The following is a 19,687-nucleotide window of genomic DNA, read 5'->3' as shown; positions in this document are numbered from 1 at the left end:
TGCAGGCCGTTTCTGCCCAGTCTCTTTCTTATGGTGGAGTCGTGAACACTGACCTTAATTGAGGCAAGTGAGGCCTGCAGTTCTTTAGACGTTGTCCTGGGGTCTTTTGTGACCTCTCGGATGAGTCGTCTCTGCGCTCTTGGGGTAATTTTGGTCGGCCGGCCACTCCTGGGAAGGTTCACCACTGTTCCATGTTTTTGCCATTTGTGGATAATGGCTCTCACTGTGGTTCGCTGGAGTCCCAAAGCTTTAGAAATGGCTTTATAACCTTTACCAGACTGATAGATCTCAATTACTGCTGTTCTCATTTGTTCCTGAATTTCTTTGGATCTTGGCATGATGTCTAGCTTTTGAGGTGCTTTTGGTCTTAAAAGAAACTTAAAAGAAGTGGTGAGGCGGCCTTCTGCTGTTATGCACCTAAAATCTGGAATAGCCTGCCAGTAGGAATTCGCCAGGCTAATACAGTGGAGCACTTTAAAAAACTACTGAAAACACATTACTTTAACATGGCCTTCTCATAACTTCACTGTAATTTAATCCTGACACTCTGTATATCCAATTCATTATAATAACTATTCATTCAAAATTTGTACTAACCCCTACTCTCTCTTCTGTTTCCTTTTCCGGTGTCCTATTGGTGGTGGCTTGTGCCACCACCATCTACCCAAAGCACCATGATGTTCCAACAATGATGGATGGATTAAAAGCCAGAAGTCTGTATAACCATCAGCATCAAGTGACTCCGTGAGAACCCTAACTACAAAGAGGACTATTTCATTTATGTTAGGTAGAATGCCCAAAGGGGACTGGGCGGTCTCGTGGCCTGGAACCCCTACAGATTTTATTTTTTTTCTCCAGCCTTCTGGAGTTTTTTTTTTGTTTTTTCTGTCCACCCTGGCCATCGGACCTTACTCCTTTTTATGTTAACTAAGGTTGTCTTATTTTAATTTCTTATTTGTCTTTTATTCTTCTTTTCTTCATTATGTAAAGCACTTTGAGCTACTTTTTGTATGAAAATGTGCTATATAAATAAATGTTGTTGTTGTTGTTGGTCTACTTCTCTGTGTCAGGCAGCTCCTATTTAAGTGATTTCTTGATTGAAACAGGTGTGGCAGTAATCAGGCCTGGGGGTGGCTACGGAAATTGAACTCAGGTGTGATACACCACAGTTAGGTTATTTTTTAACAAGGGGGCAATTACTTTTTCACACAGGGCCATGTAGGTTTGGATTTTTTTTCTCCCTAAATAATAAAAACCATCATTTAAAAACTGCATTTTGTGTTTACTTGTGTTATATTTGACTAATGGTTAAATGTGTTTGATGATCAGAAACATTTTTGTGTGACAAACATGCAAAAGAATAAGAAATCAGGAAGGGGGCAAATAGTTTTTCACACCACTGTATATAAAGGAGAGTTGGGATCCAAGAGACTGTGTTTGTGTGTTTGTGGAGGGATGGAGAGTTAAGGCGGGTGTTGGAGTCACGTGATCATCTCCCCTCCCATTCACCTCATTTCATTCACTTCATTTTGCTCCGAGCTGAGCTCCGCAGCTGGCGCGGTCTTGCTGTTCTTGATTTGCTTTTCACATGGCCAACTATACGTTGCATGCTCAAGAGTAAGCTCAGCGCACAACTTGGTCATATTACAACCGGAGGGGCGAACTGACAACATGGTATACAAAGAGATCCTTAACAAATAATTATTGGTATAATTTCCCTCAGTTTATTATTTAAAATTTTAAAGCAGTACTTCGCCGCTGCGAAGCGCGGGTATTTTGCTAGTAGACTGATAAAAATCAAAGTGTTATGAAACTTATTCCATTCAATTCCTTTAAAATTGACTAACTCATTTATGTAATTCACCTGCTTTTAATTAGAAAACAGGTTTCTAATCTCCAGTTGCACAGTAATATTTTGTTGATTTTAGCCTCCAGAGAAATTTAAGAAATGTCACATTATTTATTTATAATTTAATAAGTGAATTCAAAAATCTAATTTAAAAATGCAAAATACAACGTAAAAAATTGTTCCTGGATTCAGCACAAGCTCCCCCTTCCACTTGTCATGCAATTTACAGAAGAAAGTAATATTTGGAATATAAACTCAACTGCCAACTAAAATCAAGAATATCTACATGACTTTGAACTATTTAAAATGTTTGGAGTTCCTAAACAACTTTTTTTTTTTTACCTGAATAAAACTGCTGTTCAGTTACACGCATCACCAAAAATGAATAATTTCTTCCCTTTCATAATATAGGGAAAGATAACAATGAATTCATCATTTCTGTCAAAAGGGTCAAGGTGTCAAGGTCTTTAATAATCTTGTTTGCCTTTCTAAGTCTGCATCAGAGCCAGTCAATCCATTTGGCAAGATAGACGGCCAACACAACACTGTCAGCCAAGGGGCGGTTGTTTATGAAAGTTAAGCAATGTACCCTCCGGACACCAATTATCTAATTCAAATGGCACGCTCTGGATTCTTCCACTGCAGTGCTTTACAATCTTAAAACCAAGCAAGTGTCATTACGGGATGTCATGCAGGCAGTGAGGAAAGAGTCCACATTATACTTTTAGAAGGTAATGAGAAGAGATGGAGAAATCTAAGGTTTACTCATATGTCTGAAGAAGTAAGAAGGGTTGTTGAGCCTTCTTGACAATAGCTGTCAATTCTCTTATAACTCTCTATAAGCTGTTTCATTCTTGTTATTGATCAGGCCAAAGATTATGGCATCAACAGCAAATTTAATGTTGGAGGTGAACCTCTGTATGGACATACGTGAACAAGTACAGAAGGGTGATGAACATACTACCATGTGGAGTGTGTACAGTGTGGAGTATATAATGCTGCCAATTCATATGTACTCTGGCCTGCCAGTGTGGAAGTCCAAAATACAGTTGCACACAGTGGCACTAAGTCCCAAGTTGAGTTTAGTGATCAGTTTGGATGGTACAATAGTGTTAAAGACTGAACAATAGTCTATAAACAGACCTCTGCAATACCAGTTTTTATTTTACATATGTACCTGGATGGTGTGAAGTTTAAGGGTCTTTATATCCTGTCTGGACTAGTTCTGCAATATGCAAATTAGAGGTGGTCCAGACACTCTGGACTATTCTGTTTAATGTATCTAACCACTAGTGTCAAAAAGCCCTCCATCACAAGAGGAATGAATGCCACCAGTCTGTAGTCATTCAAATACTCCACTTCTGTTCTCTTAGGCACAGAATAATTGTTATCCTTTTTAAGCAGGAAGGGACATCAGATTCCTTCAGTAAACTATTAAGGATGTCACAGAATATATAAGCTAATTCCTTACTACAGGTTAAGGTTTTTACCAATACCTTTAAAAATACAGATGACTTCTGATATCTTCTTAAATAAATGAAAATATATACTTTCTATGTATATGTTGCATTTAAGTTAATTGCACTACCTTTTGTGAAACATAAAATAATTCTACTAAAAAATAAACACAGTTGTTTCCATGTATAACATCTGACAGCTGTCTGTGTATAGCATAAGTTTAGGACCGCTGCTCTCACATGTATATACATTGATAAATGATTGCTTTTATGCAACAATTGAAAAACATTTCAGTTATCTGTATTTTATTTAAAGACAAGGCAATTTAGAGACAATCTTTAAAATTAGATTTTTTTTTTTTTATTTTCAATAATGTCAACCTCATTGAGTTTGAAAACCATTAGCTTAGATGGCAAAGGGTGCCAAACAATGTACAGTATGTGCTAAATGAAATTAAGGAAAATAATACGTTATACTTTTGAAATCAAAAGCATGTGTTAATGCTAGCTTTGACAAATTTGATATTTTTTACATTCTTTTTCCCAATCAAACAAAACTATACAAGATCAACTATAGTTCCTCAATAAAATGTTTACATAAATTTCTCATATCCAGCTAATCCAGTAAAGGGTTGTAGAGTCTGAGCTTACCCTGGTAGCATCAGCTTCAAGGCAGAGGCCAGACCTAGATGGGACAGTAGTTGCACACATATACACACTGCTAATGTAGAATCACAAATTAACCTAATCTACATGTCTGTGGGATACAAGGAAAAATAAAGCATCTAGAGAAAAACAGAAGCAGATTTGAGCAATCTCCACAAAGACAGGATATAGCAATACACGTTTCATGAGTTTAGATTTTAAAACTTTACTGGGAGCTAATAACCCTAAGACGAAGAAAAAAAATCACTTGTTCATCTACACACACATATTTATATATACATATATATATATATATATATATATATATATATATATATATATATATATATAGGTATACAGTCTATAGCAGGAGCACAAAAAATAAGGTACAGCAAAACTTTCACACATACTTTTGATAGCTGTCAGACGTAAATTTTACATGAATTACATTTACAATAATGAAAGATACCACAAAGTCTTACTAAGAAAAAAGGAAACTTACCACCAAAGAGAGGTTCTGGTTCGACCAGTATTTCCTGCTTCTGAGGAATTGGAGCTCGAACTTCATCCCTGTTATCATACCAAAGACCAATAAATAAATAAATGACAGGAAATTTATTTTGAATTCTCTATGTTTATGGGAACTGAAACAAACAAGACACTGTTTACCTCACCTAAGAAATTCAATAAACTCAATGCAAGTAAGTGAAGATAGTTATAGTAACAATTCAATGGAAATTACTTGATACTAGACTGAATAAATAATAATGGAAATTAAAAAATGTAAGAAGGCATATGGTTCTGTTGTCACAATGAAACATATTTTATGAACATATATATGAAACATATTTTATTGTATGTATCGATATCATTCTGAAGGCATGCTATTGGTAAAATGTTTTTCATACATTTATGAAGGGCAACTGTTGCGAAAAATAAAAATGATTACTTTTAAAACTGCTTACATAAAAATGTTAAAATTGAAACCTTTTACAACAATAACATTTTACAACAATAAAATAAGGATGAACTAATTTAAAAATGACAATTCAAAACTCTGTAGTTGTTCTAGGAATATAACGTGTGGGTAATTGCCATAATAATGCACAGCTATGGTCTAGTATCTATGCAGAAAAAGCTTCTGAAGATTATAATTATGCAGTAGCAGTAACATCAAAATATGTGTGAATATGTAAAAACAATTTTTACTTTATTTACATGCACTGCATGAATATTTTTCAGAATACAAACAGCCATATAACAAAAAAAATATTTTCTGAAATGGATGCGAGTCTCACTCCAAGCATTTCATCTGAACTAATCATTTATAGAATATTTCATACCAGAAATACACATTCATTGGAATAGTTTTAGAATATGGGTAAAATATGTGTGATATTACACATGGATAATTTCACAAAACATTTTTTAGACTTTGTGGTACAACTTCTAAACACAAGTTGAAAGGATTTTGAGTCACAATACCAATAGACATTTCATTTTAATAATCCATTTCAAAAATGAAAAACTTTCATCTATAAAACCTTGAACAGATTTGTTACAGTACAGGAACAAAATTAGAAAGCCATGCATCTAGGTGTGGTGTGCCAGTCCCCTGCTGCAGATCCTAAGAAAAGTAATGAAATAATGTCACCTCTGCAAAGCAGTCTGCATGTGAAAATGGCAACACACCAAGATTATCTGGCTTCTCACTCTCACAGGTAAAATGTCATTAAGACACAACACAGCTCCAATACAAAGCAGAAATTAAAAAAGCACCAACGCCCTTCACTAAGCAGGCAGCATCTACTACCTCATAAGTGAAAGTGGCACTATGAGAAATGAAGGGCTGTTTAAGAAGGCACAAACGCTCTGAAAAATATGTGGACAAACAGAACATGCAAACTCCATAGAAAGAATTACCATGCCAGGATTGGAACCCAGTCACCTGCAGCTGAGAGGCATCAGTGGTAACCACTGTGCAACTATGCCACCCTTAAACAGCATACTTAATTCCAAGGAGATATTCAGCTTTAAGTACAGTATATATTCAGTTGTTCTCTTCATGACACATACTCAGATGGTACTGCTCTACTAACTGATGTCCCTGCAGAGCTGGTACTTGGTTCTTCTGCAATTCCACCTCCATCTAGGAACATGGTAACAGCCATCTCTAGATTGTTGTTACATGCTTCCAGCATATGCTTCCCCACACTTTCTGTAGCACCTTAGAGAAAAGAGAAACAGGCTGCATAAAACATTAACAGCAGCAGCAGCAATATGACCAGAAAAAAAAGTCAAACAAAGCAGTCACAAAGAATTCTTGTGTTTAAATAATTACCGATATACAAAAAATGTAAGATTGCAGATTAATCAATCAGCTTCTCTCAAAGTCGTCTTCTCTCATTGTTCACAACCACTGTACGATTTCCTCTGAGTGCAAGTCATCCGTTTTTCTTTGCTAATGCTCTCTCAATATAATATGAGCTTAAGTCCAACTATGTAAGGGCCATGCTTGTTTTGTACATAACAATGCACTGTAGATATGCTGGTTTTGTATTACAAAACAGTATTACAGGAGTACTTCTTTGCTCCTTCTGTATGTGTTTATGTACAATTATGTCTTTGTGCATTTCATTTTCCTTCAGTATACTGCACTTCATTATACTGTACAGTGAACCCTTGTTTATCACGGTTAATCCGTTCCAGACTCTACTGCGATAAATGAATTTTCGCGAAGTGGGATTCTTTATTTATAAATCGAATATTTTCGCAGTTAAGAGTATAGAAAACCTGTTTACGACATTCTAAATACGTTTTTTTAACATTATTAGACATCTAGACATGAAATAACACCCTTTAGTCACCATTACACTCATATTACCCAATATATTAGACAAAATAAGAGAAAATAAGACATATTAGACGTTACAAATATTATTATTGTACTGTACATTTAATTACACACACACACACAGTTCTTACACACAACCACTAACCTATGAAGGCACAAGCTCAGTAGGAGAGTCTTCAGGTTGTAAGCTGGAGCTCTGATCGCACCCTCAGAGGACACAGACACCACAGGGAAAACCCCTGAAACAGCTGACAGTCTACCTTCACATTGCTCCTTACCCTTCTTACTTGCGCTATAACGTGCGATAAACCTCTCACGCGGTACTCCGCTTACTTAAAAGTATTGTGCAGCGCCTCTCAGCTTTGGAATTGGTTGTTTTGTTTCTCTCTCTCTCTCAGACATTCTCTGCTCCTGGCGGAACTGTCATTTCTGACTTGTCACGCAGCACGTTTAAACTTTTGAAAAGAGACAAATGTTTGCTTGCAGTGCTTTGAATAAAGTTCTTTTTTTCTACAACCTCCTGTGTCTCTGTGCAAATCTGTGACCCAAGCGTGACAAGGTGGTGCAGTATCTTCAGCAGGTGCGTCGTTGTCTTCTTCCGCTGAAGGAGTACTAGGAGTAGGCAGTGGGTGTCTGGGTGCGCGGCTGAAGAACATCTTGATAGGCAGTTGCTGGCGCTGTCTTTTCAAATGCGTGACGAGGCTTTTGTAGGGTATTGCCATCTTTGATCATATCCAAGAGTTTCAGCTTCTCCTGGATGGTAAGCATCTTCCTCCGGCGCTTAGTTTCATCGTCAGAAGGCTTAGAAAAAGCAGCACGTTTAGGAGCCATCGTGGGGGCTTAGATAAAAGTTCTCAGAAAGCACATGCGTAGTGACGTAAGCGTGTATGAGAAAAAATCGCGACAGAGTGAAGCCGTGAAAGTCGAAGCGTGATATAGCGAGGGATCACTGTATTCATATTTTTGTTAATCATTTTCAAGATACATTTCCATTGGGTTTCACTTGTTCTTTGTGACAACTACCATTACAACCACAGGTCTTTGATTGATAGAAATGTTAGGACTAAAATGAATAAGAGAAGAAAGAAAGCTCCAAAAAAAAAAAAGAACAGAGAAATTTGGGATGTACCATATTCCTTGGTAGCTGCAGTATACCATGCTCTTGAATAAATCTGAATGTTGGATGAAAGAACAAAGTTGCAAGATCCCAAAAAATTGTTCTTTATTTTGTAGAACTGACTACTGTTTTTTGTTATGCTTCAGAGCAGCCACTTACTACTAAATAGTTCATTAAAAATATAATGACTATATACAGAGTTTCTTAAATCTCTTCCAAATCAGTTTAACGACAGTTTTTTCTTCTCTCATACAAAGCTGGAAATGCTTCAGCTACCTTTATAGAACTTACTAATGCCTATACTCAAGGTCATAAATTGAATTGCAATCTTAAAATTCAGGCGTGCCTAAAATTCTAAAGATAAATATAGGCAAATAATTAGATAAAGACAGAATCTTTAGCTTTGGGGCACTCAAATGCTGGAATGACCAACCAACAGGTATTATAAAACCTCCATCAGTCTCTACTATCAACATAAAGACTGAAGATATAATATTTTTATCACAGGCTTTATCACAGCTTACTCTTGTATGAGCTGCTAACACTTCTCATGTTACTTTCTTTTTTTTTTAATTTTACTCAACCTCTAAATCACATTACAGTAAATAACACACAGGTCAGTTAAAAATTCAATCAAAACGACATTTCCAAAGTCTGTTTAGAATTAAATTAAGTCAGTCTCAACACTCATTTCCTAACTAATTCCAAGAGATACTGTATGTGAACAGAGTGCCCAGTATGAAGTAGTCCTCATGTATACTGAGACATTAAAGAGGTTAAACAGAGACCCAGTGTGTTATAACAGGTCTCAACACTCATTTCCTAACTAATTCCAAGAGATACTGTATGTGAACTGAGTGCCCAGTATGAAGTAGTCCTCATGTATACTGAGACATTAAAGAGGTTAAACAGAGACCCAGTGTGTTATAACAGAACTAATGAACTCTTGCCAAATTATGACAAAGCTTTGAACCTTCGTTTGTAGACAAATTTTTTCTTTTAGTTTTTTATAAGTCATCTCCAAGTTATGGATGGTCATTTAGGATTCTTTCAGATGAATAAAATAAATTGAAGACACAAACAATGTAGTGTAGGATATCATAACAGTTTTTTTGTTGCATGATATTAACTTATGCGATGTTAGTCCAAATACGGTTGTTAAAGGATTGGGCATCATTATTACAAATGCAACAAATCCAATCTTACAGAAAGACAAATATATTTCCCCAAACTATTGTGAGTAGAGGGCATTATCAAAATATGAAACCTAGCAAGACATAGAAATATTTGTCTAATCCTTCATTATTGTTAGTCAGAATAGTTAAAAGCAAATATACTGTGTGAAAACTAGGAAAGTTGGGCAGGTTTATTTTGACAAGCTTACTAACCTATACACAGAAAAAAAGCAGTATGTTTGTGGATAGTACATTTGAGGCACAGTTTTTCAAATGATGCATTGACAATGTCTAAAGGTCCAGATTGCTAATGATATCCAAGAATCAAATACTCTGTAGATTGATAAAGGATGAGATATACAATACTGTGAAGAAAGTATTAGTATTTCCTCTAGTATTGAACATTTCTGGCTGAATGTCTTAAAGTCTTCCACCAAAATCGGAATAAAGGGTTTCTAGGTAAAGAAATAACACATTAAAAAAAAAAAAAAAAAAAACAACTTCATTTATCTAATGAATAAAGACCCTATATCAACTGGCATTGCTTGAAAAATGTAATGGTCCCATAGTTATTCAACAAAATTGCCAGCCTTGCTGAATATAAACATCATTTATTTTGACCCATACTATTTAAGTCTAGATACCCCCACATGAAATATAACAACTATTGGGGAAATATACTGCTTTAGGGGTTTATAAACAATACGGACATCTAGAATTACAGGATTTATTTTACCATATGTACATGCTACATTTACTAATTAAATATCCTTTTTTAGTCAACGCAAAATAGACACTGCTTAAAATTAATTCTAAAAATAAAAATTCAAAGGTTATCATAACAGTGCAACATTAATAAAAATCACGATTATTCATTTACACAAACTACTGAAAAATTTCAAAAACACTTTATTTGAAGGGTGTCTATAAAGTGACTGCATATCATATGTATAACCATGGAATGACATTTAAGAAGAAATATTTGATTAGTAATGGACAGTTAACATCAGTATTTCCAAGATGTGGAACAAAATATTATTGCTTTGTTTAAAAAAAAAAAAAAAAACTTTTTCACAGCACTGTACTCATTCAAAACTCACCATAATTTAAATAACATATGTATTGCCACTTCAGAGTCCATACATATTATGGAGCAGCTCCTTGTTTTAATTTAATGCAATGGCATCCACTTTATAAAACATCTGTATCATCTTGCAAATCTATACTAATAAAAGGCAAAGCCCTCACTGACTCACTGACTGACTGACTGACTGACTGACTCATCACTAATTCTCCAACTTCCCGTGTAGATGGAAGGCTGAAATTTGGCAGGCTCATTCCTTACAGCCTACTTACAAAAGTTAGGCAGGTTTCATTTCGAAATTCAAAGCGTAACGGTCATAACTGGAACCTCTTTTTTGTCCATATACTGTAATGGAGGAGGTGGAGTCGCGTATCGCGTCATCACGCCTCCTACGTAATCACGTGACCGCCCAAAGAGCGCTGAAGAAAACATTCTCCGTCAACCCCCACACTCCCTCCGCCTTGAGTGTCTTTTAATACTGTGTAAGCATACATATTAACACATGTGCAATAAACGTGTGCATTTACAGGGTGATTTCTCAGGCTTAAAAGCTCGCCTTTTATTAAAAAAGTAAATGCAAACTGTTTTCATTCTGAAGGGCACAAACCACGTTGGATTTTGTAATGATAGTTGATTAGTAAGGTCTATTAAGGGATACTTACAGAATGATTAGTAATGCCTGTGAATGCGGATGCAAGTAGGAGAATGGGCGTGAACTAAAGAATGAGTAGTAACATGTACAGTAAATGTCTCTAAAGTCTGTCTATTAAAAAAGTTATTATATCTTTCAATCCTGTGTATTGATTAAACTACGAACCTAACAAGATCACTACATGGTGTCAGAAGTGGCAGATTGGAAGAGGAATGTGAAGAAGAGGTTCAGCTTTTGAACGAGTCTCGCGTCTGTGAGTGACCCGAAAACGTGGTCAGAAAGCGCTAAGACGTTCTAGCAAAAGAGAAAAAAAAAAAATATGGAAGGATTACAGCCCCCACCAAATCTCCAGTTAAAAGGAAATGTAGCTTAAAATTGGAAAAGATTTAAACAGAGATTCGAGTTGTATCTTGCTGCGAATGAAGCAGATAGGAAAAGTGAAAAAATGAAAGCGTCTATGCTTCTACATGTAATTGGCGAAGAGGCGCTAGAGGTGTATAACAATTTTCAGTTTGAAGAAGATGGAGACAATATGAATTGAACAAAATAGTTGAAAAATTCGAAGCGTATTGCAACCCAAAGCACAATGTGACGTTTGAGCGGCACAAGTTTTTTACATGTTTCCAGAAAAGCGGCGAAACAATAGACCAGTATGTGACGGATTTGCGTAATAGGAGCTGTTCTAAGAAGAAACCGTCGAGACATCAAAGGACCAATAACCTGTAATCAGAACACTAACACCAGCGAAACAAATATTAACAAGAAAACAAGTATAAATCAGGAAAGAACATCTCAACTGCAAACACAATTAACCAGAAGATCAAAACGTCAAGTAAAACCACCAGAACGGCTCATTGAGACATTTTGAGGATTAAAGGAACATTTTCAATTAAGAAATGCTGAATTCCTTTAACAGTTGTACTTTTTATACATAGTTTGAATGTTGGATGTATGCCTGAAATGTTCTGGATAGTTCAGTTGTTTGAAGTGATAAAGTTTATCAAAGTAGCATAGGGATGCACCGATACCACTTTTTTGGAAAACGAGTACGAGTACGAGTACTTGCATTTCAGTACTCGCCGATACCGAGTACTTGCCGATACCGAGTACTTAATAAAAACATGATTTAAATTTACAGGTAACAGCTTTAGTCATATAATTTAACAAAAAAAACAAGAAACTCTCGTCTATCCACTGGGAGGTTAGGCTAATTAGCGACACGGGGCTAACACTGCTTGTCCAAATATCCGTGGTGAAACTAAACGCAGAGGAGGCTTGCAGTAGGCTGTGGATATGTTTTTTCACGGAGTCGTGTAGTTTAGGCAGCTCCGTGTCAGTCATGTAGCGGCGGCTTGGGATATCATATCTGGGCTCCAGAACATGGAGGAGACGCAGGAATCCCACATTTTCTACCTCCGAGAGTGGCTGGTCACTCAATGCAATGTACTCGATAACTGCCTGTGTTATTTTCACAGCACGTGGATTGTCTCTGGACATTTTCTCTCGTCTTGCAAGAGTTTGCTGCAGTGTGGGTTGTGTTGGTTTAGAAGCGTGGGTAAACTCTTTGTACTCGTTGTCGTGTTGGGATTTTAGGTGCTTGATTAAATTACTTGTGTTAAATGCGCTACCTTTTGAGCCTCCTCTGGACAATTTCGCTGAGCACAATTTGCAGTCCGCCTTTGTTTTGTCGTCTTCATTCACTTTGAAATAGTTCCACACGGCTGACATGTCTTGCCTCACCTTGCCTTCTCCCCGCTCTGAGCTACAGCCGGGGCCTGGGGGCGGGCACTCGGTGCCTGTGATTAACCCCTTACACGCCGCTCAACATAGACATTTCTCAGACCGTGGTATCGGTCCCCTGGTATCGGGGGGACTTTTAACGAGTACGAGTACTTTAGAAAATGTGGTATCGAGGCCGATACCAGATACCCGTTTCGGTATCGGTGCATCCCTAAAGTAGCATTTGAAATGTATAACATTACTAAGCTTATAAGTACTGCCTTACTTCTCTTTAAGAAAGGAAGATGTAATGATAGTTGATTTTAAGACTTATTGACTGAAACGGGCTTTCATGAAAAAAGTTAGGGCTTTGCTACAGGATACACCCTCCACAAGTTAAGGAAGTAAAAATAAAGGTATATATTTCTGTTTTATTTAAACCTTTTTAAGTTCGTATGCATAGCCCCATTTGGCTGTTTTAGTTTTTTTTTTTCTTTCTTCAGTAATATTAATCTCCTTAAAGAAAAACAACATATGCATTTTACTTTTTTTGTATCTCTTTAGTAATATTTTAGTGTAAAAGGATAACGAGTATTTAAACCTTTTATGTTACTTTATAAAGTTATTTTACACAATGTTGAAAAATTAATAAGAAAGCTACATATTTTGGCAGCTGCTGCTTTCATTTTCAATGAAATGAAAAAAGCTCTCCAAGAGAAAACCTCAATGAAGAAGAAACAGTTTGCACTATCTAAAAAGGAGAAACCCTCATTTATAAAGGTTTGCTGCAGATGACTTAACTGAAAATAAATAAATGAATAGTTCCTATGTGTATAATACATATTTATCTATTTGACTTATACCTTTATTCCAGCAACTTGCAACATCTGAGGTACAATTTGTTACATTACTTTTGTTTTTTGCATCACATGCAGGTGACTTCCTCAGGGTCACACAGTGGTGTCAGTACCAGGATTTGAACTGACAAGCTCCGGGTTTGCTGAAATATTACTGAAGAAAGAAAAAAACTAAAACAGGCAAATGGGGCTATGCATACAAATGTCCATCCATCCATTATCCAACCCGCTATATCCTAAATACAGGAGCCAATCCCTGCCAACACAGGGCACAAGGCAGGAAACAAACCCCGGGCAAGGTGCCAGCCCACCGCAGGGCGCACACACCCACACACACCAGGGACAATTTACAATCGCCAATGCACCTAACCTGCATGTCTTTGGACTGTGGGAGGAAACCGGAGTACCCGGAGGAAACCCAGACAGACACGGGGTGAACATTCAAACTCCACGCAGGGAAGCGAACCCGGGTCTCCTAACTGGCACCTTTCACTGCGCCACCATGCCGCCCGCATACAAACTTAAAAGGTTTAAATAAAACAGAAATATATACCTTTATTTTTACTTCCTTAACTTGTGGAGGGTGTATCCTGTAGCAAAGCCCTAACTTTTTTCATGAAAGCCCCTTTCAGTCAATAAGCCTTAAAAACAGGTCTAAAGCTAAACTTGCAGCACCGCTATTCAATTACACTTGCCTAACACCTCTCCTAAGGGGAGATACTGTGGGATCTAGGCATCAGTCAAAGCACCAATCACAAGCCCGATTAGAAAGCGGGAAGCTGTGATTTGTTGTCTCCCTCCCATGTAACAATCACAGCCCGTGTTACAACACACTATGTACAGTATGTATATATGTATATGTGTGTGTTTATGTATGTGTGTATATGTATGTGTATATATATATGTTGATATGTGTATATATATATATATATATATATATATATATATATGTATATATATATGTGGATGTGTATATGTATATATATATATATATGTATATGTAGATATGTGTATATATGTATATGTATATATATGTTTACATAACCTCTTTAACACACTACTTCTCTGCTGCGAAGTGCGGGTATTTTGCTAGTAATATTATAAAATAATCAAATATTGTTTCTTAAATAATGTTATTCAATAACCTATTCATGTGTTATGAATTTCCATGTAATAATAATAATAATTCATTACATTTATATAGCGCTTTTCATGTAGACACCCTTCAACTAAACTGTCAACCAAATCAGGTCTGTCAGAAAATTACATTGGCTGCTTGTGATAACTTTATGGCAAACTTTGTGAAAAAAACTGCCAGTTGAAGATTAATTTATTGCTTCAAAACGCCTGTAAGACAACCTTTGTTGTGTTGTTTTGCAAGTGATCAGTCTTTGTTATTGTCTATGCCTTTGTATAAATCAAAATTACACACCGAACTAGACTGACAATAACAGCAGTATTTACTCCTAACTAAAAAGTACATTCCACTCTCTCCCATACCATTCAAAAATGTGTTGTATGAGCCTTCACTATGTTCATAAAATTTTAGTTATAAAATTAATAAACATTACTTTGGCTTCAAAAACCCAACAAATACCATGTTGTTTTAGCAGCCCTGCTAACTGCGGATCTCTATGATGTGCTTTTGTTAACACATTAAATGTGGTATCACTACAGAGATTTGCCTTGTGAGTCAGGTCATTTACACGTCTGGCCAATGTAGAAGTAATGAAACATTAAGTAAATACAATTAAATTTGGAATGATTATATGGCTGTTGTAAACTAGCTACAAGTACAGAAAGACAAAACCATTCAGTTTAAAAAGTTTGCCACTATTTTTACTTCTCACAACTATAGCTGGTACTGACTGTGTTGAGTTTACTTCAGATTCTCTGGTGTTCCTTTCATATCCAAAAAATCTGCTAGATATGTTACATGATAACTCAAAATTGGTCCTGTATGAGTAACTGTGGATGTGTTGACAGCCTTTGTTCCTTTATTGGAGCTATGTTTGGTGCCATTTTAAAAATCTGTAAATCACCCTATTATTTCTAAGTCTCTCATGCAAATGTGTGACATGACAAGTTAAAACTGTTGCGACTTTCAGCTGAGTTGTTACATCACACTCTCTGAGGATTATGTTAAACCATTAGGAATGTTTAAGTAATAGGTCTGATATCTGTAATCCACACTGAAATTCAGACCCTGAAAATATATAATGCCACTCTGAAATTAAATTCCTGAAGAGATCAGAAAAAAGCTGTTGATATCTAACATGCTATAAAGCTTCTCATGCCTCAACAAAGGTCAGAGTTCATGATTTGACAGTCAGAAAGATACAGAGCAAAAATGTACAGCACTGGAAATCACCTGAGCCAGGAAATACTATAAATGCTCATTTTTCTTTTGCCAAGAAATACCATTATGACTGCAACCCTTTTCACAAAAATGTTCAATGGACAAATGACAAAGTGACGAATAAATAGGACCCATGCTGCCCAATAGTGTCAAGCATAAAGCCATCACAGAATTTCACAGAAAAAAAACTACCAGCAGTCAACGTTGGTAATAATTGAGAGCAAAAGGAAAAATGTCCCCAAATGAAAAAACATTTGCCTCTTAAAACATAAGAGCAGGAGTACAAAGTGTCTGCAAACTATGTATAATATATTAGTAATAATTTAATATTGTTTTGAACACCTTACACACATAACAAGTGTTAAGAGAAAACCTAAGAGAAAGAAACTGATCACAGAGTTAAAATAGCAAAACGAGCAAGTTGAAATCGAAGTCAAAGAGCACGCATGGGAAAGATTGAAATGACGTTCAAAACCAAAAAACAGCAACCAAGAATAGAAAGCAAGAAATGTATTGCCTAGGGTCTAATATTAAATTGTTTTAATTGCCTCTTAAGATTTCTTAAAATAATTGGGGTTTTTTTGTGCATGTGAAAGCTTGGATGTCAGAAGTTGCACTCTTATACAGGAAGGGAACAGTGTCACAATTTGTGTTATTAACTCCAAGTCATCCAGAAATAGCAGTGACAGTTACAATACAAAAATGGAGTCACCAAAAAATGACGAAGAAAAAAATATATTAACTACAATAACAAATATAAATGGTATAAAAATGAAACCGACTACACCCAAGAATGCTATTCACAAATTAATGATAAATGTGCACGACTATCACTGTAATATTAAAACTTGGCTTTGGCATTCCAATTCCATGTATCGCTCTTTTTCACAAAACAGACCGATTCACTATACAACCATCTATTGCTGAAGGTACTGCAAACATAAAGGATGACATTACCACTACCACCAACAAAACGGCACATAGCTATTAAACAAACCAATCTACCAACTAATTAAATTTGAAAGTTACATTGGCTAAAATAGAATTGTGTGCTAACAAAATATCTAGAAAGAACTACAAGGTTTGCTAAGTTTTCCCTTACAGTAGCAAAACAACAGTAAAAACAAAAATAAAAAGTATGTGCATTTCTGTGACCAATCAACCAGTATCATACAGTATGCTTGCAAATAATTGTTCATCTCTCTGATGATGGTTTATGAATGGGTTAATTTAGGTTGCTAATACACTGGCTAATGTTAGTTAAAACATTATGTTATCAAATCATATTGGAAATGCATTATCACTGATTCTCAAATTGTTTTTATGGAGCACCTGTGGTCCACAAGCATGAGTCAAACAGATCACAAGGTGATAGCCATCATATCAAAGCAAACAGACTTTTAAACTTCTCCAATATGTCAGTGATTGTTGTGATCACCTCTTCTCTTTCTGTCACTTTACCTTCATACTCTGTCCTTCTCTAGTTCAACCAATATCAGTCATTTTGCATGTCACTCTTTAAAACTCACACTGATGTCAGCTTGAAGAGCTCATCTCTGGCCACTGCAGTTGTTTAATTCTTGGCAGCCGGTGATGAGAACACCAGTTGCATCAATGCTATCATCACTAATAATTTTGTATCATAATAGATGATGAATTATTGTGGATATCTGCCTGGAATTCAGTGCAATGGACAGCATATCCAGCAACTTTGTATTAGATATTTGCTATTCTTCTCATAAATACTTCAGTAAAATAAATGTGGTACTTGCAACAAAGAATTACACTAATCAGTGATTGTTGGGGATAGATAAACCACTATAACTTCAACTTTATCAAATTGGTCCTTGGTCTAAAAAATTGACTACAGTAATCCCTCCTCCATCGCAGGGGTTGCGTTCCAGAGCCACCCGCGAAAGAAGAAAATCCGCGAAGTAGAAACCATATGTTTATATGGTTATTTCTATATTGTCATGCTTGGGTCACAGATTTGCGCAGAAACACGGGAGGTTGTAGAGAGACAGGAACGTTATTCAAACACTGCAAACAAACATTTGTCTCTTTTTCAAAAGTTTAAACTGTGCTCCATGACAAGACAGAGATGACAGTTCCGTCTCACAATTAAAAGAATGCAAACATATCTTCCTCTTCAAAGGAGTGCGCATCAGGAGCACAGAATGTCAGAAAGAGAGAGGAAAGCAAACAAATCAATAGGGCTGTTTGGCTTTTAAGTATGCGAAGCACCACGGCACAAAGCTGTTGAAGGCGGCAGCTCACACCCCCTCCGTCAGGAGCAGACAAAGAGAGAGAGAGACAGAGAAAAACAAACAAGCAAAAATCAATACGTGCCCTTCGAGCTTTTAAGTATGCAAAGCACCGTGCTGCATGTCGCTTCACGAAGCAGCTGCACAGAAGGTAGCAACGTGAAGATAATCTTTCAGCATTTTTAGACGAGCGTCCATATCGTCTAGGTGTGCAAACAGCCCCCCTGCTCAATCCCCCTACGTCAGGATCAGAGAAAGTCAGCGCGAGAGAGAGAGAGAAAAGTAAGTTGGGTTTCTTCTCAGCCATCTGCCAATAGCGTCCCTTGTATAAAATCAACTGGGCAAACCAACTGAGGAAGCATGTACCAGAAATTAAAAGACCCATTGTCCGCAGAAATCCGCGAACCAGCAAAAAATCTGCAATATATATTTAAATATGCTTACATATAAAATCCGCGATAGAGTGAAGCTGCGAAAGGCGAAGCACGATATAGCGAGGGATCACTGTATTACTGATGTATATGAAATATTACCTTTTGATTGGATCAACATATTGCAAATTACTTAGATCATCACAATTTTTTTCCAGAAAAAAAGAAAATAGGAATTTTTCCAGCTGATCTTGAATACATCAAGCCAAATCAAAAGAAACAAACTGGAAACTTTTACAACTTTGCAGAAAAATAAAAACCAGAATTTAGTGATTTAAAAAGTATTCACGCTCTTTGACTTGGTCACTAAGGCAGTATGTGTGATATAAATCTAACACTGCACATCAAACGGGTATTACCATCTCTACTGTTAAATTTGTTGGTAGCAGCATTGTGCTGTGGGGATACTTTTCAGCAGCAAGGACTGACAGTCTGGTCAGGACTGATTAGAAGATGAATGGCACATGAAACAGAACGGTCCTTAAAGAATAGCTGCAACCATCCATCCATTCATTTTCCAACCCGCTGAATCCGAACACAGGGTCACGGGGGTCTGCTGGAGCCAATCCAGGCCAACACAGGGCACAAGGCAGGAACCAATCCTTGGCAGGGTACCAACCCACCTGCAACCATTTGCAATAAAGCTTAAACTGGGGAGCAAGATGGTCTTCCAACAGAACAATGACCCATAGCTCAATGCCACAGCAACAATGGAATATCAAAAAATGAAGAAAACAAGAACATGCCAGGTGTCCAAGTGAGGCGCTTCATTGGAAAAGGCAGGCTCTGTTTCCAGAGCTCAACCTCTTAACAACTAAAGAAACTGAACAACTAATTTTTAAATCAAGACATCGTTACTATGAACACGGAGAGAAAGCTAATAAGCTCTTAGCTCAACAAATCCACAAGCAAGAAGTCCGCAATGCAATCCCAGCAATCACCAACACGAACGGAGAAAAAATCATTGACCATAAAAATATAATGCACACATTTAGAGACTACTATAAATCCTTATATTCTACGGAGTTTAAAGAAGACAACACACAATCTAGTGTATTTCTGGATGCATTACTGGTACCATAAATAGATACTCTTAGTGCAGAGGGATTGGATAAACCGTTGGCACGATCAGAATTACTAGATACTGTAAAGTCACTTCAGAGTGGGAAAGGAGCAGGCCCTGATGGCTACCCTGTAGAATTTTATAAGAAATTCTCCACTCAG

General features: G+C 36.6%; 2 protein-coding genes across 3 annotated transcripts in view; one reads left to right on the top strand and one right to left on the bottom strand.

Annotated features, from left to right (window-relative positions):
• The window catches only part of LOC114669508 (presenilins-associated rhomboid-like protein, mitochondrial), a 1,019,231-nt gene that overhangs the window by 978,209 nt on the left and 21,335 nt on the right, over positions 1-19,687 (top strand). The gene's annotated exons all lie outside the window — the stretch shown is intronic.
• Positions 1-19,687, bottom strand: part of ubxn7 (UBX domain protein 7) — a 143,181-nt gene that overhangs the window by 109,115 nt on the left and 14,379 nt on the right. The window contains exons 2-3 of one of the 2 annotated variants that reach the window (XM_028825689.2): positions 6,028-6,178; positions 4,454-4,521 (exon numbers count right to left, since the gene is read on the bottom strand). In XM_028825689.2, the coding sequence (XP_028681522.2) occupies positions 4,454-4,521; positions 6,028-6,178 (219 nt within the window). The other variant, XM_051922887.1, reaches the window with a different exon arrangement.

Source organism: Erpetoichthys calabaricus, chromosome 2 (genome assembly GCF_900747795.2).
Source record: "Erpetoichthys calabaricus chromosome 2, fErpCal1.3, whole genome shotgun sequence".
Classification (NCBI taxonomy): Eukaryota; Metazoa; Chordata; class Cladistia; order Polypteriformes; family Polypteridae; genus Erpetoichthys; species Erpetoichthys calabaricus.
Note: the sequence above shows the minus strand (reverse complement) of the source record. Positions and strands in the feature narration are given on the sequence as shown.